The sequence below is a fragment of the Oryza glaberrima genome, chromosome 3 (assembly GCF_000147395.1).
Source record: "Oryza glaberrima chromosome 3, OglaRS2, whole genome shotgun sequence".
Lineage (NCBI taxonomy): Eukaryota > Viridiplantae > Streptophyta > Magnoliopsida > Poales > Poaceae > Oryza > Oryza glaberrima.
In genome coordinates, this window is record NC_068328.1 from 34,490,007 (window position 1) to 34,511,736 (window position 21,730).

At 43.7% G+C, this 21,730-nt stretch overlaps 2 protein-coding genes across 2 annotated transcripts; both read right to left on the bottom strand.

Annotated features, from left to right (window-relative positions):
* Positions 1–5,570: 5,570 nt before the first annotated feature.
* Positions 5,571–6,519, bottom strand: LOC127767344 (uncharacterized). Its single transcript, XM_052292649.1, has one exon. The coding sequence runs from the start codon at positions 6,514–6,516 to the stop codon at positions 6,094–6,096; it is 423 nt and encodes a 140-aa protein (XP_052148609.1). The 5' UTR covers positions 6,517–6,519; the 3' UTR covers positions 5,571–6,093.
* A 2,011-nt stretch (positions 6,520–8,530) lies between these two features.
* Positions 8,531–13,181, bottom strand: LOC127767343 (protein kinase STUNTED-like). Its single transcript, XM_052292648.1, has 9 exons — positions 12,545–13,181; positions 12,019–12,140; positions 10,621–11,906; positions 10,288–10,536; positions 10,024–10,190; positions 9,749–9,828; positions 9,516–9,663; positions 9,142–9,291; positions 8,531–9,058 (listed from the first exon to the last, which is right to left on the bottom strand). The coding sequence occupies exons 1-9, from the start codon at positions 12,920–12,922 to the stop codon at positions 8,822–8,824; spliced, it is 2,817 nt and encodes a 938-aa protein (XP_052148608.1). The 5' UTR covers positions 12,923–13,181; the 3' UTR covers positions 8,531–8,821.
* Positions 13,182–21,730: the final 8,549 nt, after the last annotated feature.

Genomic DNA, 21,730 nt, shown 5'->3' on the forward strand with positions numbered 1-21,730 from the left:
TCGTCACAGTCATAATCATTTCCCAAGAATGGATCAACCAATTGTTTAATTTCCCCACTTGATAGTAATGGCTTTGCCTGAAACCGTCAACATAGAATTAGCAAAAAGAAAAAATAATTAATAACTTGCTCGTGCAAGAGTGCTTGTGTGGTCAACAGAGCAAAAAATGCAGCAAAAAATTCCAACAGTGCGTGAACGTGCAACTACCATTTTGTTCTTGGCTCAGGGCATGTTACTGCTCAGAGCAAGCCAGCCAGGCATATATGGGGTTAAGGATCACTCACCCATCCAACCAGGCTTTCCTGACCCTTTGCACATCCTGTTCTAATAGGTCTTCTTCCTGAAATAATCTCCAGAACCAGAATTAAAACTCCAAATGCATAGACATCAATTTTCTCATTGACCTTCCCGTGCGAAAAATACTCGGGAGCCAAGTATCTGTCACTGGAGTAGTTTGCTTAGGCATTTCACACTTGACAAAAGTAGCAATAGCAGGTAAAAATAGCATAGAGATGGTACTTACCCAAAAGTTCCCGTGATGTCAGTACATGTTAGGCGGGGAGTTGAAGCTGACACTTGCTTTGCCAACCCAAAATCACAAAGCTGGAAATTTCAAAAGAGATGATGTCATAAGCAGAATCAAAATTAACTAGTAAGGCTACCAAATACTCAATGCAATTCGTCACTGCTAACGCATTAAGACACTTGCTTTGATCTGAAAATAAATATTTACTGTACTGAGATTGCTTCAGGTATTTCAGTATTTGCAAATCTCTTGTGATTATTTACCTGTGCCTGAAAATCCTCTGAGAGGAGGATATTCGAAGACTTAACATCTCCATGAATCACAGATTGGGTGATACTTCCATTATGTAGATATTCAAGTGCCTTTGCTATGCCAATTGCTATTTTGAAGACCTCACCTGCCACTGGTGCTGCCTATCCAGGCATCTAGGCTTATCGTTTGTGATTTTATTTGTTACCAACAATGTGTTGGCTGACTTATCTTCAGATCAGTTTTTCTTTATGCTGATTTTTTTTCGCGAACACGCAAAAGGATTGCACGTCAATATATTAGAGGAATAGAGTTTTTGTTACACACTGCAATTGGCCAGACCGGCTTATGCCAAGGAAGGGGAAAAAATGCAAAGTCAAAAAACAAGGAAGAGAAAAAAGAAAAAGAAAAACTTGAACGCTACTCTAAACAACGGGAGGGGGCAGAGTCATGCTACACTCCCAACAAGTCCCCAAAGGAAGCAACGCCCGCTAACGACCACAACCGGCCCTCCGACAGGATGGACTCTAGGACCACTGAGACCGAAGAGAGCGCAGAGTCAAACACCCTGGAGTTATGTTCCTTCCATAGCTGCCACAAGACCAGGAAGACCAGGGAGTCGAAGCTGGCACGGAGGTGATCAGGTAAACCAGCCTTGGAAGATGGCCACCAGTCCTGGAGCCAGCTGCCACGGGGGGCGAGAGGGCATTCCAGCCAGGAGGCGACAGCACCCGTAACCAAACCTGACGAGCGAAAATGCAGTCGAGGAGGATGTGGTTCGCTGTCTCGAGCTCTTGAGCGCAAAAGGGGCAGGTCGAGTGGCTATCGATGCCACGCTTTTGGAGGAGATCAGCCATCCAACAGCGCTGCTGGAATGCGAACCAGAGGAAGAATTTGCATTTAGCAGGGCCTTTCGCGTTCAAGAGAAGATCGACACAAGCAAAGGAGTGCTGGCCAAGGAAGAACGCCTGGTACGCCGAATGCGCCAAGTAGCGCTGGTCACTCGTCCAACGCCAGACAAGACGATCCTGTTAACGACCAAATTTGGTAATCCAAGGATCGGAGATGAGGAAGAAATCGAGAAGGAATCAAGATTGAAATCGTTCCGGAAACAGAGTAAGGATCAGCTGGAATCTGAATCGGCTACGACTGAAATCGGCAAAGTTCGGGTCAGATGGGTTAGCCGATTGAGCCAAATCCGACAGCATGACATGGCATACGTTGTTGGTTTAGGTTGATGTACTTCGTGATGATTGCCGCACATGGATAGAGTCCTAAGAAGGCAATTGTATCTATTACTTAGGATATTTTATGTAATTTCCTTAGAGATAAGTGTGGGCAAAAGTTTGCCGCAAAGACTTATGGTATCTTAGAGTTTGTTAGAGATAAGAGTCGTGTTTGATATGGACATGTTTTGTAATTCTCGGGTATAAATAGACCCCGAGCCCCATGTAATCAAATTAACACACGTTCAATACAATCTCGGCGCATCGCCACTCTTTTTACTTTCGTTTTGTTTCAACGAGTTCTTGCTTTCGGGTTGAGCTGCATCGGTTTCAATCTTCAACAAGAGGTAAAACTTGTTATGGCGGCTTGCATTCTCGGGATTAGTGCTTCCATCTTTATGATACTCTAATCTTGTTTATGTAATTTGTCGAGTTATCATATATCTTACATAATCTCCGGCAATATCGCTATCTAACCTATAATCGGCTAACATCTGTCTGAAGAGGGCAGTCGATTAGGTTAGATATCGATGTTGACTTAGATTATATAGGATATCCACCACTCTATGAAACTTCCAATAGCTTGATTGTCTAGATATTGTCCTTCTTTTCATACTTATAGCTGCATCAGTTGAGTTTGATCTTATAAGTCGTGATTAGAATCTCAATCTCTAGCCTGCTTCTTGGTTGCCGATTAGGGTAGTATCGTGGTTTCAGCCGATCTTACCTGATTTAACTATATTTACTCTATATGCTTCGCTGATATGTTAAATCTGCCCTTTATATTAAGATCTTGTTGCATTTAAGTATATTAGGCCTTCGTTTAATATATCCTATTTGCTTTGATATCCTAGTATAGAGTTGTATCGGAGTATTAGCCGATACATGCTAGATCTATCTGATCGGCTATGCTATGAACGTATATAGTCTTGTTGTTAATATATATTTCGATCTAAGTGATTTATATTGTCTCGGCATGGCGACCAATCTATCCCAATCACTTGATTTAAGTATATATCGACACGGGGATTATATATTGTTAATATCTACAGCCGATCGAGTAGATTTAGTTCTTCCTTACTTATTTATGACTGCCGATCGATGCATATGTGACATCGGCTCAAAGATAAATGATATGTCATCGGCACCTAGCCGATCGGCTGTCGTTTATGGATTTAACCGCGGTTTCTTTGTCTTTGTTTCTTGTTGATTGCAGGATCAAATCAACTGGCACGCTAGCATACCCGAAGGCGAGTTTTGGACCTGCATTGGAGTTAAGTAGATCCCCCAGGCCTCGTGTTTTTACGTCAACAGATCCCCGACACCCGGTGAAAGTTGGAAGTGAAGCACCGCGTCCCAGACAAGAAGAAACTGGGAGATGCCCGGGATAGTGAGGGCCCCGCGGATGTCAGAAATCCAAGCGTTGTTCGCCAGGCCAGAAGAAACCGTGCGCGAACCACGCAGACGCGGGGGCACAGCGAAGAGGAGATCTGGAGCCAAGGAGGCAACAGAGCGGCCACCGATCCATTGGTCAGACCAGAAGAGAATCGACTCACCATCACCCGGCACGAAGAAGGTGGACGCCTGAAACATGTCAGTGACGGCTCGCTCGGCTGGGGCTTTCAGGCCGTCCCAGTAAGGATTCCCTGAGTGTTGGAGCCAAAGCCAACGAACTCACAGGGCAAACCCTGCCAACTTCAGGTCAGGAATTCCTAACCCACCGAAAGCTTTGGGACGACAGACATTCGTCCAAGACACCCGGCACTGCCCTCCATGAGCCGAGTCTGTACCCGTCCACAAGAAGGCGCGGCGCTTCTTGTTAATGGCCTTGATCATCCAGGCGGGAAGACCGATCACCATAGACACATGGACCGGAATGGAGGAGAGAACAGACTGGACCAGCACAGAGCGGCCAACCAGAGTGGTGAGTCGTCCCTTCCAGGGCGGAAGACGATGGGAAACTTTGTCCACAAGAGGTTGCAGGGCCGCCTTTGGCAATTTGCGAATGGACAATGGAATGCCGAGATAGGATCAGGGAAAATCCGAGATTGAGCGGGGAAAGCAGGACTGCACCAGGTCCAGGTCCTCCGCCGAACAGCGGATCAGAGTAACCGAACACTTGGCAAAGTTAGTGCGAAGCCCGGATGCTGCACCAAAGATAGAGAGGATACCCTGGATGAATTCGAGATCCTGATGAACCGGGGAGAGGAAGAGAACCAAGTCATCAGCGTAGAGGGAGGCATGGTCGTTGAGCGGAAGGAACCCGCCTGACTCGGAGGCTTTGCGGAGCATCATATTGAGCACATCCATGACCAGAATGAAGAGCATGGGAGATAGAGGATCTCCCTGCCGAAGACCGGGAAACAAGGCCCCGGCACCCCATTGATCAGCACCCGGGAAGAGGAGGCACCAAGAATGAGGAAAATCCAATCACGCCAGCGCTGACTGAACCCCAGGTGGGCGAGCATCTCAAGCAGAAACTGCCAGCTGACCGTGTCAAAAGCCTTGGCGATGTCCACCTTAAGAAGGAGGCGGGGGATACGCTTGGCGTGGAGAGCCCTGGCCGCGAGCTGAACATAGCGGAAGTTGTCATGAAAGGGATCGGCCTTTGACGAGGCACTCTGATTGGGCGCCACAAGCTCGCCGAGGTGAGGAGAGAGACGGGAGGCCAGGATCTTGGAGAACAACTTCCCAAAGCTGTGGATGGGGCTAATCGGTCGGAAATCCTTGACGTCAACGGCCTCATCCTTCTTTGGCAGAAGGGAGATGAGGGTATCATTGAGGGAGGAGAATCCCCGACCGTTAGCGAGAAAGAGGGAGTTGAGAGCCACCATGACCTCTGGCTTGATCACCGACCAGCAAGTCTTGTAGAACCGGCCCGTGAACCCATTCGGACCAGGCGCCTTGTCAGAAGGTAAGGCCTTGACCACCGCCCAAACCTCCTCCTCCGAGAAAGGGTTGTCCAGCCCCCCAAGATGCGCAGGGCAGAGACCAAGGGAGTGGAGGTCAAGGGCGAAATCGCGCTCAACAGACGTCCCCAAGATAGCGCCAAAGTGAGAAGAGGCAAGCTCCTGAAGCTCATCGTGGGAGACGGCAAGCTGGTCCCCATCTTGAAGACGTGTGATGAAGTTCTTCCGCCTTCGGGCTCTAGCGTGCAGGTGGAAAAACATGGTGTTTCTGTCACCCTCCTTGAGCCAGATCAAACGCAAACGCTAGCGGGCTCGAGCGAGGCAAGCTAGCCCAAGGCACTTCAATTTCAAATCCCGCCGCAACCAAGTCTCCAGGGGGGAGAGAGACCGGTTCTCTTGCACGACGTCAAACCGGAAGACGTTCTCCTTCGCCATCTGCAGTTGGAGACAGACGCTGCCGATGTGACGGTCACTCCAGCTCTTCAAGCGCTTAGCCGTGTTAGCAAAACACCATGCCAGTGCGGGGAGAGGGGGAAGGTAGGGAAATCTGTGTTGAAACAGATTGCCATGCTACCATGTTGTGCTGAGGATTATCTATGTTCTACTGATTCATCAGCGTCACCAAAGCAATGACTAATATGATCTATTTAGTGCTGCAATTTAAAAGTTCAATTATTGTCACAGTACACTACACACTCATTTAACTCTGGCAATTACGCAGTGTAGAGTTTGTAATTAAATGCATAATGCTCCAATTGTCTCTTTCCAACCTCCTTTCGAAACCGAAATGAAGGAAATGATGCCTCAGTGCTCAGTGCTTACTTTAGTACTCTCTATTCTATGAATTTAGACATGTAAAGCACATATATACATCAAAACAGCCGAAATTCTGACAAATCGACCTTTAATAAAATTTATTTTGAAAATAGACCCTATATATTCCTTCCTTCCCTAAATGTTTGACGCCGTTGACTTTTTAAAGTATGTTTGACCGTTTGTCTTATTAAAAACTTTTGTAAAATATGTAAAACTATATGTATACATAAAAGTATATTTAACAAAAAATCAAATAATAGAAAAAGAATTAATTATTATTTAAATTTTTTTAAATAAGACGAACAGCCAAATATTTTTAAAAAAGTCAACGGCGTCAAACATTTTGGGATAGAGGGAGTATGAATATTTACACAATCTTGTCGCCATAGAGCACCGTGAAGGCTATGTCGTCCTCGTCCTCTGAATTGGCTGACCGTCCCCGCCGCGGCCGCGTGAACGGCAGCACCAGCGATGCCGTGAACCGCGCAGACATGGACCGCCGGTGAGACGACGACGAAGGCGACGGCGTCGTCGTCGAAGCGAGAATGTTCGCCCCCGTGTCGCAGCCGCCATGGGACGCCGCGGCTGCAGGAGGAGGCGCGAGGAGCCTCGGCGGGAGCAGCAGCGTCGATGCTGCCGCCGGCGCCGGCGCCGGAGAAGAAGATGCACTGCTACTTCCGACGGCGGCGCCGCCGCCGCCGTGGTGTGGTTGCTGCTTCGGGACGCCTGGCTGGAGCTCCCACTTGAACGGGATGGTGCCCGGCCTCTTGAACGACTCGTCCAACGCCATTGGCGTCACCAACCAGAGCTTGATCACTCGACGTTTAATTCTTGCGTTTTTATGTGCAGCGAAAGCCATTATTTGCACATGGCACCTCGCTTTCTTGGAAATTTTTTACAGGCAAGCGACGTGCACATGCAAGTTAATTACCAGCGAGAAAATTAATTGCAGTGGCTGTTGACAGCATCAGTACAGTCGATGAGAGTGATTAGCAGTACTGGTAATCACTAATCGCTCTCTTGAATAAATAAAACGATCGTGTTTACAGCTAGCTTCTTACAGATCGGACCATGCAATTAGCAACCATGCATGTATAAAAGTAGTCAAGTAGAAGGTTCACTGTAGTGGTGCTGCGTGATTTTGGCAATCAGAATTGAGAATGTCCACACAATCACAATTAATGTGCGGATCGGTCGATGCATACGCAGATTTGAACATATACGATCGGGATTAAAACGGTGACGGAAATTCCCAACCAACCGTCCGAGCATCGTTTCAGTAAAACATGGTATTGTTTCTAACTCTCATCCTATATAAAATTTAGTTTAGCGTTGTATATATTATAATCAGCCCTAAATATTACCTCTGTTTTAAAATATAAGAGATTTTCTCATATAATTATATGCACAGCATCTCTTATATTTTGGGACGAAGTAACAATTAAAATTGGTAAATATGGTTCATTCCCGATCAACCGATAACTGTTCTGTAGAGTTGCAATTTAGTCTCCAAACGGGCTGTTTGATGGAAAGTTCCTCTCTCTTTTTTGTGAGGACTTAGCTGCAAAATGACGAGCATGATGCAGAGGAGGACAAATAGGAATCTATCCGTTGATCAATCCAGCGAGGAACAAGCTGTTTGATGGTGCCATTCAGTATATTTATGTAGTAGTAATGAATATATTTCAAGCTGCCTTGCTTGTTGTCTTGTGCTCCAAATGTCATCGCTCCGATAACTCAGATCAAGTTCGCTGGAGCATACTTATTATCTTAGATAGTAGGAATACTAGGCACCAACTCTTAATAATAAATAAATGGATACATCATACATGATACTAACAGGTAATAGCATATTATTTGCTGCTTCTCCTAGAGATCACTCCGGAACATATCTATCTGGAATCATATGAACTAGTGTTTTTGTCTTCCTGAGGGCTTTGTTTTTGGAGGTCTTGTTGAGAGGACATGGGCCGGTTACTAGGTTGGGCCAGATCAGTTGCAGTTGATGATGCGCAAATAGCTAGGCCCAATTGTTATCCAACCGCCCAGTGAACTGAGGCCCAAATGATCTTGTAACACTCTTCTCAGTTTGATGATGTCCATTTTCACAGCACTCCTACTAGAAATATCTGACCCCCACGATCTATACTATTGCACCACGTTTCAACAAATCCTCTCTATACTATTAGTTCCCCCGAATTTTAAAATCATCTACTTGTTTAATAAAAAGAAATCATAGTATTACTTATAAGTGCTTATTAATTGATTTAATAAGTTAGAAGCTCAATTTGTTTTCCGTTGCAACGCACGGGCCACAGGCTAGTCATATCTGAATGATGCAAAATTTGCAAGTGTTAGGTTTACCCCAGTAGCATCCTTTGTATTGGAGGTGTCCTGAAACTTCAGAGTTTGACAGAGAGACAAGGCTCACATGTGTTGATGCGAAGAGAGCTCCGGTAGGGAGCATGCGGTGTCAGTCCTGTATTCATGAGACTCTGGTTTTGTCTGAACTGGCCCAGCCATTCCTGTACTGAGAACAGTACATCAAGAACGGCGTTTCGTCATGCCATGTTACATTTACACCTGGAACTGCAAACCAGATCTTTGCTGTACAGTAGCTGACAAGATCAGTTACATCATATGTCTCAGTGAGAGAGAAACCTACTACTAATGGTGTGGCTGGCCAATTCACACATACAGTATGTGTAGTATGTTCTTCATCAAATGGTGGTGTTAGATGAGCATCTGAGACAGGCAGCCTGTCATGGCATGGCATCTGAGAGGAAAAGCAAAACAAAAGCAACTTGGAAAAGAATCAAATCTTGATGCACCATGAAGCCCATCAGTGATACATACTCCTACCAAGTAGGGCCAAAGGCCAGCAGGGTTAGATCTACCACAATTCCTAAGCTACTACATCTGCCATCTGAATGTGCATATCATCCACTTCCTTTCAATTTGCATTCACCATTCCAACCAATCGACACAACAACAGCAGCAGCAAAGTTATGAGAATTGAGAGACTATATACACACAGCTCCCCATTCACATGGCTCAAAATCAGAACAAATGGTGGTTAAGAAAAAAGCAGGAGGTTAGTCGAAGCTCGATGACCGGCTCCAGTACCCGTCAGCTGAAGTGTCCATGGTCTGTTCAGTGCTGCAGTGCGAGAGGGTGTCATCCTCCACGCCCAGCAACGCGAGGTTCAGGTGTGACTGCATGTTTGAGTCAGGAGCCGCCACAGCCTCCTCGTCCGATCCGTCGAAGCTCGCGGTGACCTGGGTTCTTGCCCAGTGGATCGTCTCGTCGTCTCCTTCAAGCAGTTTCAACATCTGTGTTGCCAGAACATAGCAAGTTGAGGTCAATCATCAAGACTTTTTAAGTATTTGTACATGTAATTTGTTCAGGTTCTTACCTGTGACATTTCGGGTCGGGAATGAGAAGATGTCCTTGTGCACAGCGAAGCTGCGAGAGTCATCCTCTCCATTTCGTCACAGTCATAATCATTTCCCAAGAATGGATCAACCAATTGTTTAATTTCCCCACTTGATAGTAATGGCTTTGCCTGAATCCGTCAACAAAGAATTAGCAAAAAGAAAAAATAATTAATAACTCGCTCGTGCAAGAGTGATTGTGTGGTCAACAGAGCAAAAAAAATGCAGCAATGGTCCTAGACAGCTTTAATTCCAACAGTGACTGAACGTGCAACTACCATTTTGTTCTTGGCTCAGGGCATGTTACTGCTCAGAGCAAGCCAGCCAGGCATATAGGGGGTTAAGGATAACTCACCCATCCAACTAGGCTTTCCTGACCCTTTGAACATCCTGTTCTAATAGGTCTTCTTCCTGAAATAATCTCCAGAATTACAACTCCAAATGCATAGACATCAATCTTCTCATTGACCTTCCCGTGCGAAAAATACTCGGGAGCCAAGTATCTGTCACAGGAGTAGTTTGCTTAGGCATTTCACACTTGATAAAAGTAGCAATAGCTGGTAAAAATAGCATAGAGATGGTACTTACCCAAACGTTCCCGTGATGTCAGTACATGTTAGGTGGGGGGTTGAAGCTGAGACTTGCTTTGCCAACCCAAAATCACAAAGCTGGAATTTCAAAAGAGATGATGTCATAAGCAGAATCAAAATTAACTAGTAAGGCTACCAAATACTCAATGTAATTCGTCACTGCTAACGCATTAAAGCACTTGCTTTGATCTGAAAAAAATATTTACTGTATGAAGAAAAAACTATAATTGCTTCAGGTATTTCAGTATTTGCAAATCTCTTATGGTTATTTACCTGTGCCTGAAAATCCTCTGAGAGGAGGATATTCGAAGACTTAACATCTCCATGAATCACAGATTGGGTGACACTTCCATGATGTAGATATTCAAGTGCCTTTGCTATGCCAATTGCTATTTTGTTTCTCTTCTCCCAGCTAAGGCTATCCTTGCTGTCATGCTTGCCTGAAGAGCAGTTACAACCAGTCAATCACAAAGTAAGAGATGAGCTATCAATAAGGTCAGGGAATAAATATGCAAAGTATTTCATTTTAAGGATTACCATGAAGTGCTTTGTCTAAGCTTCCCTGGAGCATGTAATCATATACCAACACAAGACTGTAGTTATCAGAACTGAATCCTCTTAGTGAAACAATATTGTCATGTTGCAAGCTGGTTGCAATCTCCACCTCTGTAACAAACTCTTGTATTGCATCAACTGAAGGTTTCAGAATCTTTACAGCTGATAATGTGCCATCAAATAGCTGTGCCTTGTAAACTTGGCTTGTTCCTCCCTTTCCAATTAACATATCTGCATTGGTGTAAAAGAAAATCAGCAGACAACTTTGCCAAAAAGCCTGTGAATCAAAGTAATGCACATCCCAAATGACATTACCTGGTGAGAAGTTTGACGTAGCAAGTTTCAGCTCTTCATAGGTAAACAGCCTACACGTTGAAGAGTACTTCTCTTGAAGCGATTCCACTTCATTTGGAGGCCATGATATATCATATAAAGAGAACGAAAACATAGATTCTGTGTCAACAGCTGAAGTGGATTCACATTCGGAATCACAATTCAACCTTGGACTTGCATCTGATTTAAATGATTTGTTGTCTGCAACTGAAGTATAACGGCTTGGAAGCCTCATTGCCCACTGAACCATGGAAATTTTGGCCCATTCAAAAGATGAGCTTCTTTGATGATTGAAGATCCTCCTTCGAAGTCGACAGCGGTCGGGCCTTCCCTCTATCATCCTTCTTAGAGACATTGGAGAGCTGGAGGGTGTATCGACATCACGTGCAGCGTTCTTTGGTGAATCCTCAGCTTCTGTAGATACCATGGACGAAGTCTGTTCAGTTGTAGTCGTGCAAACTGAGACATCCTTTTGAATATCACTGGAGAAACTACTGCTGCGCCTAATCAAACCTTTTGCACCGAAGGAACGCTTTGATCCCCCAGAACTTCTACCTGAATGGCCAGTCCTTGGCAATCGGCAGTACAGTTCACCATCTCCTTCAGCAGACAGACTGGCAGAATCATCGTGTTTCCGACTCGCAGTTGAACGGCTAGAATCACCGCTACTCCTGCCTGAATGATCATTTCTTGGGGGCAAAATACAGTACAGCTCCCCATTCCCTTCAGTCGGTGGCTCGGTCGAATCATTGGATTGCCGACTGGACGTGCTTGCAGCTGAATGGCCATTCCTCTCTGGTAACACACAGTACAAAACACTAGCACCCTCACCCGGAAGCTCAGAAATCTCATCTTTCTGGTTGGCAGTCGACTCTTCACCCTTGTCAGATGGATCAACATCACCCTGAACCTGATCCGGAGACAACTCAGCAGGATCCACACCGGAAGGCTGCTGTTCACCGGAGACGGCATTCACCGGCTCGGTCTCCTTTGTGCCAACATCGTGCTCTTCTTCTTCCTCGCCCGCACTACCACCACCATCTCTGGGTGGTTCATGTAAAGGTAAAGGTTCCTCTTTACACTGACGGGCTAGGAACGGCACCTCGCAATACAACTCATTATCACCACATCCAGGAATCTCCGCGGAGACCTTGCCTGAGTGGACATTGGATTCTCTCCTGAACACGATCTTGCCGCTGTCCACGGCGAGCACCGCGCACTTGGCCGGCAGCTTCTTGGAGCAGTATTTGGCGACGGAGTGCAGGGACCTGACGAATCCCCCCCAAAAAAAACGAAAGTTGGCCATCAATCATATCATCATTGGGTGAAAAATAAAAGTTGATGAGATTTGATAGCGGATGCGGATCGAATGTCACTTACGAAATCCCGCGCTTCTTCTTGGCGATGCCGACGATAACCTTGGATGCCCCAAACAGGTTGGCCTCACGAACTAGCGCCTTGCGGACCGAGGAGTCCTTGCAAATCTTGAGCTTTAGATTGATCTGCACAACACAAGACCCCAAAGTTAGCTTGCTGAAGCAGTCAATTACTGCGAAAATACTGCGATTTGCAGAGGGGAACGAGCGGGAAGTATGTGAATTGCAGAAGGAAAGCCATAAATAAAGGTAAAAAAATCGCATTACTGCAAAAGTTAGCGGAAACCACTCTCTGAATATTTGTTGCAACTGGGATAATTTATGCAGGATGGGTGAAAAATTGTAAGGATATGGGCTAAAAATCTAATCCTTCAAAAACAGCCAAAAATAAAGGAGAGATTGAAATCAACCAAACAATTGAGAAGAAAAAAGATGAAGCAGAAGAGAAGGATGGACATGGTTGGTAGAAAGTGGCGAGCAAACTGGCAAGTCGAGGGCGAGAGGAGAAGGGAGGGGAGAGGGAGCTAGACCTGCTTGAGATTGCAGAAGCCCTCGTAGACGGCGAGCATGGTGTCGAAGTCGACGGCGGTGGTGGCGGCGGCCACGGGCGCGGAGGCGAGCACGACGTGGACGGCGACGATGCGGTCGCCGGGGGCGGCGACATTGATGAACGTCCACGTGAGCAGCGTCCGGCTCGCGGCGTCCGCCCGCACGCCCACCACCAGCGTCCTCCCCTCCCGCTCCCCCTCGCCGCCGCCGCCGCCAACAGCGACGTCGGCGACTCCCTCCCTCTCCTCCCCGGAGCACCCTTCCTCCGCCACTCCTCCGCCAGCGCCGTCCATGGCGCCCTCCTCCATCGTCGTCGTCCCTCCTCCTTGCTGATGATGCTTCTTGGATACTACCTTCATCTCTCAACGGCAGCAAACACAGCGCGTCACGACTCCCAAGGCAAGCCCACCATGGCCGCGTCGTTTCTTGCCTCGAGCGCCGTTGGCTGCCTCCTCCTGGCAACCGTCGCGTCCTCTCTCTCTCTTCTTGGGGCGGTGGTGGTTTCTTTCTCTCTCTAGTTTGTCTCTCCCACCATTATAGTAGCCGCGGCTGCTGTGGCTGGCGATGGCAACCGCTCTTCTCTTTCTTTCACCGTACTTCCGTTGAGCAATTCGCCTGCCTCCTTTTCCATTTCTTTTTTTTCTCTCTCTTTTCTTTACAGGTTATTCTCCGAATATTAGTTCATCTTTTTTTTCTCTCTTTTTTTGGGAGGCAGTTGTGGTAGTAGTAATGTGTCACTGACAGATGCACGTGGGAAGAAAAGGCGCGTGGGATTTGCGAGGAGTGAGGGGGAAGATTCCAAGGAAAAAAAGCCTCTCTTTACTCTGCTGCTACTGTTAATCTTTGATTTAGTCTAGTCATCTGTGACTGCTGCTGCATTTAGTCACTGTGACGACGATACTGTGATCTCTGATGCAATCTGACCCTTTTTTCTCCGATTTTTTATTTACTAAACGTACTCCCTCCCTCTGATTAAAAAAAAGAGCTCAATTTCAAAGATAAATTTAGACACACTATATGAATTGGACTTTTTTAATTTCTTAAAAGAAAACTTATACTTCCTCCGTTTCACAATGTAAGTCACTCTAGCATTTCCCACAGTCTAGATTCATTAACATCAATATGAATGTGGAAAATATTAAAGTGACTTACATTGTGAAACGGAGGGAGTATATTATTTGTGAAATCTATTTATTAAAATATCGATTTATTTATTGTGTTTATCACGTAAATAATCTGCCTCAATATCTCGCAAAAATCTGTTTTAAACGTGGCCTAAACTTTGTTGATTATAGTACGATTAGTTATTCATTTTCCAAACTTCACATGCCGGCGATACTAGTACAGTACATGATTTTCCTAATGCAGTTGCATTTTCTTCTGTGCTCTTTCTATTTTGTAAGAAGTAGCATGACTGAAACTATGCAAGAATCAAGATATATGACTGCAATTAGGAATCAATTATTCAATCTGTTGTGAGGTCAGATGACCAAACCTTTTTCCATCCATTAATTAGGTCAGATCTGACAGCTACTTATCCGAGTCCCAAACTAATGGGGAGAATTAAGAGTCGCTGCAGGTCTATGCTGGGTCTTCCAATTAGTAGTTCTGGCTTTGTTTAATGGATGATTGTCTGTTGGAACTGAGCATCAAGGTCACTTGCTGCATCGCTGGTCTCCTAGCTGTTAAGGTAGCACGCACATTCACTGTTTCAATTATTCTTGTTGCATTTTTCAGCTACCACGAAACTGTCAGAAACGTATTGACCATACTTTCCTGCTCCCAAATCCTAATTGTCTTGTTCTGCAGGCGTACTCATTAGGTGACATTTGATTCAACCTTCTGGAACAAATAATACTCTCATACATAGTTAAAGAATCATGAGGTGATGACAAGCCTTAACTTGCAAGTCATGATTTGATAATCCAATGACCAACACTGCAAAGAGCCAAAACTAGTCAAAAGGATTGTCCAATACATTGTCCTGTGGTGATTATCCATTGCATATTTATACTGGATTAATCAAGATACTTGTTTCAGCCATTGTCTTAGCAACAAAGACATATTTTTTTTATTTATCAAGCGAAACAATTACATAAAACAAAACAAACAAATTAATTTTTTTAAAAAAAACATATTCCTTCTAGAGATGATGACTTTTAGGACCCGGCCTGACCTTGAACGTACGAATCAGACGACAGTCGTATATGTGAAGTTGTGAACCTATATTGCAATATGAACAAAAGGTCAAATTAAAGACCAGATGAAGACAAGAAGAAAATTGTTGGCCTGTGGATTTAGCTACATAATTAATGGTAACACACACAAGCACACGGCATGTTTTACTCGCCCGAAAGGAAATAAAATGTGTTGTCTGCGAGTGGGTAATGCACAGTTAATTACTAGTAGTAGCTGATAGGGTGCACTTAACACACGTATTAATTAGCTAATGAAACAGTAGCAGTAGTTCTCAATCAGTGAGGTTTCGAGCTTAGAAGGAAGATTGTTTAATTGTTGCGTACAAGCTTAGCGTTAATTGCGCACACGCACATCCGTCACAATTAATCAAGCATCGAGTATTTATGGAGCAAACTGCTTACAACGGTCGTCCTAGGCTCCTACTCCTTCAGACTTTCAAAGTACTCATCCAACGAAATGCTTGATCAAATAGATAGATAGATAGATAGATAATGCTACTGTCTGTATGAAATAAGAAAAAGAAGTTATTTGCTCCCAAAACAATTCTTGTGGCTGACAATTGTGTTGATCAAGTTTCAGCAAGTAGTCAGTAAGTCAGATTAGAATCTAATAAAATACTCTGGCTGATCTGAAATCTATTGGCGTATGAGATAGGTAGTTGTGTTAACTACGCTGCACCTTTTTCATAGCAAAACTAATTAGTACGGCACGGAGTAATTAAGTTGCAAAAACGTCTTTGCAGGATTTAGTACAGTAGCAGTAGCTGGTCCTGTCGTCTGTCGGTGTGCATGTATGTACATTATACGAGAGAGCCCACAGCATTTCGTGCAGTCCTGAGTTGTTGCAAACCAAGGTGCAGCAATTAGCTGTAGTTGGTCACCTGAGCAGATCATGCAATGGCACTTAATTAGCTGTATAGTCTCCACGCATCTCATGTGGAGCAAATTGCAGGATTATATCTGTAGAGTAGTAGGAGGATTATAATTGTAGCAAATGTGTATTGTCTGTACTTCCCTTGTTCATGTATTTAGTGGTAGTACCACCACCAAACAGAAATGCATTATCACCTTCACCTAACTAATCCCAAATCTGTGCAACAGCTTTTACTACAGCAGAAGGGACATAGGAACTCTAATGTATTATTCCCTCTGTTCCATAGTAGGAGTAGTAGTATTATAAAGCGTTTTTTTGGCTTGTCTTAAGTTAATTTTTAAAGGTTCGATCAAGTTCATTGAAAAACACACAACAATTAACAACACAAAATTAAACTTATTAAATCCACCGTTGGATATATTTTTATAGTATATTTATTTTATGTTAGAAATGCTCCTATATTCTTTATCAATTATCATGTGTCCAATTACACTGTGAAATAGAGCTGTAAAAAAAGCTCTGAAAAATGCAATCAATGCAGTACACATCATGCTACGTGTGTACACGCTTTGGTGGTCAGCTTGGTCAGCATGTTCTTCATCTTCTTCTTCCTGGGTTCGCTGACGAGTAAAAAACGTGGAGAAGTGAAACTACTCCACTGAACGTGTCCATGTCAATGCACAAATGCACAATACATGTACCTGTCATCAACGATACAAAGATGTCGATTCAGTGGACCCTTGCTTGATAGTTTAATTAATTTTGTCCTCACTATAATCCAGTCTTATTCCAATGTGAGGTCAGGAGAGATGAACAATGCAAAAATATATGCATTATTTGGTGCTGTGTTTGTAATCCTGGAGGCTGAAGCTTTTTGCCTGTTGGATTTGTGTTGGCACTTGGCACACACGCACGTCAGCATCGAGCTGCCTCTACTGCTCTGCTTTGTTCTCGATTGCTTTGATTTTTTTCACAGTTTCAGACTCCTCTCGTAGGAAAACTTGACCTGGATTATTCTTCTGAAGGTTCATACTTCATTTATTTACCTTTTGGACGAACAAGAATCATTCCCAACTGTGGCTCTCCATCGTCTGGATCGAATTCTGTTCAGAAGTTCAGACAGACACCGTAGTTCACGGCTTCATGCTTCTGAATCTCACCCAAGAAAAATAAAAAGAGCCGGTAGCTATCTGCCTAGGATTATATATCGTCCCTGACATGCATTATTTTTTATTGGGATACCATACATGTATTCTTTCACTTGTTTGTCAGTAGATATGCTCGAGTCTTAAATAAATCCTCCTCAGATTTGACCAGAGATTAATCAACTGAATAATTAATGTATTCGATGGATATATGATGGTTCACCTCACCGACCTAACATCAATCAGTAATCCTAGAGCTAACGCTGCAGGCCTGTAGAACAAGTCCGGTTCACTGTCGTAATCCTTCCAGAAATTAAAAGATGAGGAGAAAACTGCTGCTGCAACATGATTAACCACGTGAGTAGAAAGCTAAACCTCCATCATTTCAGTATAATTCTAGGCTTAGCAGATGTAAAGCTGACAACTTTATGTTTAAGGGTGATGGTACTACATGACTAATCAATTAATTAATTAAACTCTGCCTGTCTACATATGCTGGAGTAGTACTGAAAAAGTTCGGTAGTAATAGTACCTTTCTTGATTCTTTACAAGTGCAGACCTAAGAACGATTGAGCTTGAGGTCGATAGATCCAGCGGCTGATCATTTCATTTCTGTACTTCTGCTAATTAAATGATGACCATATTTGGTATAGTTTGGGTTCAGATTAATAAAAATTAGTACCAGATTAACAAAAATTAGCAGACATTTCAGAAAGCTAGCACGGTCAACAGTGCAAACGCATGCTCAACGCACGACTTGTTCCTCAGTGATGGAATGGATGGAGATGACATAATTCCACGTGCTCAAGTAGTAAATGTTGAGTACTAATTGCTAGACCAAATATGCATATGCAGAGCTTAACATGGTCTGATTAGTTAGGAGCAGTTCACACACATGCAAACATAACTCAACTTGCTATAATTAAATTAACAAATGTATAGGAGTATATGTTAATTGCTAATTAAGAGTCCTATACAACTCCATTCTCCATTATCTAGAGAAAAAATTAAAAATACAACTCCATTCTGTGGAGCGGATGGACTGAGCAGTAACGTATTGTTCAGCTCGTGAGCACGCATACGTGCGATTAGTTGGGAGAATATATTATTATACGGTTTGAACAACCAGCTTCTGAATTATTTACAGTTGATGAGAGGCGAATATGAAATGAAATTCGAACAGGGGCAACTGGGCAAGCATGTGCAGACAGGTATATATGCATCACGCATGACCACCAACTACTAATCTACTATATTCTCCATCGATCGATCGATCGATCACGCAAAGCTAAAATCTCTTCTAGAATTAACTTATCAATTGGAGTTCTTTTAATGATCTACTGTTAAAGCAAAAGGATATAAAGGTCTAGCTAAATCTAGGTTAAGTACAGCTGGATGCTAGCTAGCTAGTTGCTGATTTCTCCTAATTTCACTGTCAAGTGACTTAATTACCTCATACCTTTTCCTTTACAATTATTCTTCTGTAAAGAACACGGTCTGCACCTTCCTTCCACTCTGCTTTATGTCACTTTTTTCACTTTCTGAATAACCTTTTTACCTCTCTTTTTTGTGAAGTTTCGAGCAACAGCAGATGAAGCAAAAACCTGTCCATTATTATGTTGCCACGATGAGTAGATCAAAACGATCAATGTGATTGTGATCCATCGGTAGCTGCTGTCACGCATGCATGCCGCAACATTAATTAATTAAAAATGCAAGCTTAAGCATCCATGGCCGTGCTGCCAGGTCATTTTCCTGTCAACCAATCGCTGCACAATTAATTCCCAGTTGAATGGAACAGTATGCCATTTTCTTTTCTCTTCCTCTTTAATCAAATTATTGGTCATAGAAGAGAAGTACAAAGTCAAAATTTCAGCCGGCAAGTAGGAGGTCGGTCAGTTCTGTTTGGCGGCCGGAACTTTCCTTAAACAAAATTTAAATTTTCAACTTTAAATTTAAAGTTGATTTGAGATTTTTTTTTATCGAAGATTATTTTTCAGCCTTTATTTTTGGATGGTTAAGAACATGTATATAAAAGTTTTATTCACAAATTATATTCTATTTGCAAATATACCGTTTGGCTTATTTCCCGAATAAGTGAAACGATGTGTTAAAGATGGGTAGTATCAATATGTATAATACCAAACTCGTGATTAAACTTGATGTAGTTATCCTAATTCAATGAAAGTTTCTATTTTTATTATTTTTAAAATCAATAGACATGGTTGTCACTGGGCGTACATTCGTGAGATGGATCATTCGAAAATCTTAATCCAATGTAGCTAGATATATAGCTGCTTGGTTTAGAAGTGATCGATGGTCACTAAGATTTAGTAATCGACAAGAAGCCAAAATTATTAACCCAGCATCAGCATGCAGGTGTAGTGTGTTAGTTGGAGAGCGGTTGCAGGATGTAACATGTAGCTAGAGAGCTCGATCTGCAGAGAGTGACACATAATGCAGTAAAAGAAAAACAGCCAGACAGATATATAGGCACAGAAAACAAATAATCATTTGGCCGGTCGATCGGTAGTCGTCAACAATTCAACATCATGCATGCATATATCTCACTCGGTCGATCGATCGATTGATTTACACCAACTAATTCGATCGTGACGATGGGTATGTGTATGGCGATCTATGAGTTGTTAAGTGGTTAACCAACTAACTTGATTACAACATCTATTACGCTACCTCTCTCTCACACAGACACACATTGTTAAGTGGAGTAATTAACGTGTATCCATCTATGCTAACAAACACATATTGTTTGCAGAATAGTACTACTATAACATAACAGAATAAAGTGAGTCGAGCTACTACTAAACTAGGTGGAATATAATGTCGGAATGTGTGGTTTTGTCGTTTTGGGAAATACTGTATGAAGCTCATATGAGTGTACTATTATATGATGTGCACCTGGTCTAGTCTCTGGCCTGCCTACATGCCTACATATACGCACACTAGTATATTTTAGGTCGTGTCTGGAGAGCTTGTCCTAGTTGTAATTTTTTCTAAAAGCTGCTTCTGCTAGAAGCTGTCCTAAATACCTCATAGCTTCTGATAATATGTAGTTACAGATTTTGAAAAATGAACTAAGAAGCCAGAAGCTGGGTTTCAGAGCTTTTCCAGATTTTCAGAAGCTGGCTACCAAACAGCTACTTCTCAGAATCTAAAACTCCCCAAACAGGCCCATAGTATCCAGGACAATACACGTATATATGTACGCATCTACGGTTCGATTGTGCAAGCTGGTAGGTAGGTAGTATAGGACAGACAGGAGAAAGACAGGCCAGCGTATGTGTATATGTACGTACATACGTGCGCTAATTCGATCGGTTCTCGCTGGATATCACGTGCAGGTCTATACCTTTTCGCGTGTGCGTGCTTTTTGCCTTTTTCGAGCGAGCATATGCATATACAAATATTGGATATGAATCTAGCCAAAATTATTACGGAGTATATTTTGAAACAAAAGGAGTACATGGGAAGATGAAGCTACCCTATAATGCATTTTAATCCTTACTAATATTGATCAATGAAATTAATATTCTATCATAAGGTAGCACGTCAATGCCACAAGAGAGGCAGTTTGTAGGTTCCAAGCGTTGAAAAAAAAAACATGCATGAGGGAGCAGCTAGCCGGTCGATCTTTTTGATGTGCGGTTGTGTTGGTCCTTCTATAGTTGACATGAGCAACACCCTGATTTATCATCACATGGCGATACTGCAATCGTGCAATACTCGCTCTGTCCCATAATATAATAATATAGTAGAATATCCCACGTAAAAAAACAATATAGTAGAATATAAGACATATCTTAATACAATGAATTTGAACGGGAGCTATATCTAAATTTGTGGTAGTAGCATATATTCAGATTCATGTGTACTACAGTGCACTGTATCATTCTAACTTTGTTATATTATAGGACGGTGGGGATAAGAACAAAACGACAAGAGGGAGAGAGCGGTACGATGCAGAGCCGACCAATTTTAGGCCCACGAGCAGTAGGAAAGCCCACCGATTAGAACTCGGTCCATCTCGCACTAACGGGACGGGAGCCCATGAAAGGCCGAGAAGGAGAGCCCAGTACGATATCTCTTGCTTCCAACACTGCCCACCTGCCATTCCCCGTGGAATAAGTTCATCTGAGGTCTCTTAACTTGTCAACGAATTCGATTTTTATCCTTCAACCGAAAAACCAGATACAACATGTCCCTCAACTATTAAAACCGGTGTAAAGAAGGTCCCTTGGCGGTTTTGGCTGACGTGGCGCCTATGTGGCTAGATTGACTCGGTTTTCATCTAACGTGGCGCTTACGTGGCAATTTGATCCGGAAAAATAATAAAATCTATGGGACCCACATGTCAGTTTGGAGCACATAATAATAATAAATGGTGGGACCCACATGTCATCCTCAATCCCCTCATTTTCTTCCTCCTCTCTCCCCGTCTCCACTCTGTTCACCTCTCTCCCCTCATCCTCGCTCCTCTCTCTTTCCTCTCCCCTCTCCGGCCACGTTGGGATCTACGGAGGCCAGGTGCGCGGAGGCGAGGCGCACCGAGGCGGTTGGGCCCGGGTGGACAGTGAGCGGTACAGTGACGGCGCCCGGAGCGAGGCTGTCGCCGCCGTCGAGGCAGAGAGGGCGCCAGCGGGAGGAGATCGCGGCAGCGGGAGGAGAGGCCATGATTCGTCTTCGTGGTCGCCTTTCTCCATTGATTTTCCATTTCTCGTTACTTGGTTGTTTAATTTGTTTGTTTGCTTTAGCTCTGCTCCCCGCCATTAATTGCTCCTGCTGCTTGCTACTAGCGAGACAACGAAGAAATCAGAGGATTTGGGATTGAATTTCAAATCGACGGGATTTGAAAAAAAAAATCGGTGTGTCTGTTTTGACTGCTCGTGGTTGGTTTCTTGTTTAGCTGGATTTGGTGCAAAAGCGGAGATA

Coding starts and splice junctions, on each gene's coding strand:
- LOC127767344 (XM_052292649.1), bottom strand. CDS start 6,516: ATGGCGTTGGACGAGTCGTTCAAGAGGCCGGGCACCATCCCGTTCAAG.
- LOC127767343 (XM_052292648.1), bottom strand. CDS start 12,922: ATGAAGGTAGTATCCAAGAAGCATCATCAGCAAGGAGGAGGGACGACG. Junction 12,141..12,544: donor GCTTCTGCAATCTCAAGCAG/GTCTAGCTCCCT, acceptor TGTGTTGTGCAG/ATCAATCTAAAGCTCAAGAT. Junction 11,907..12,018: donor AAGAAGAAGCGCGGGATTTC/GTAAGTGACATT, acceptor GGGATTCGTCAG/GTCCCTGCACTCCGTCGCCA.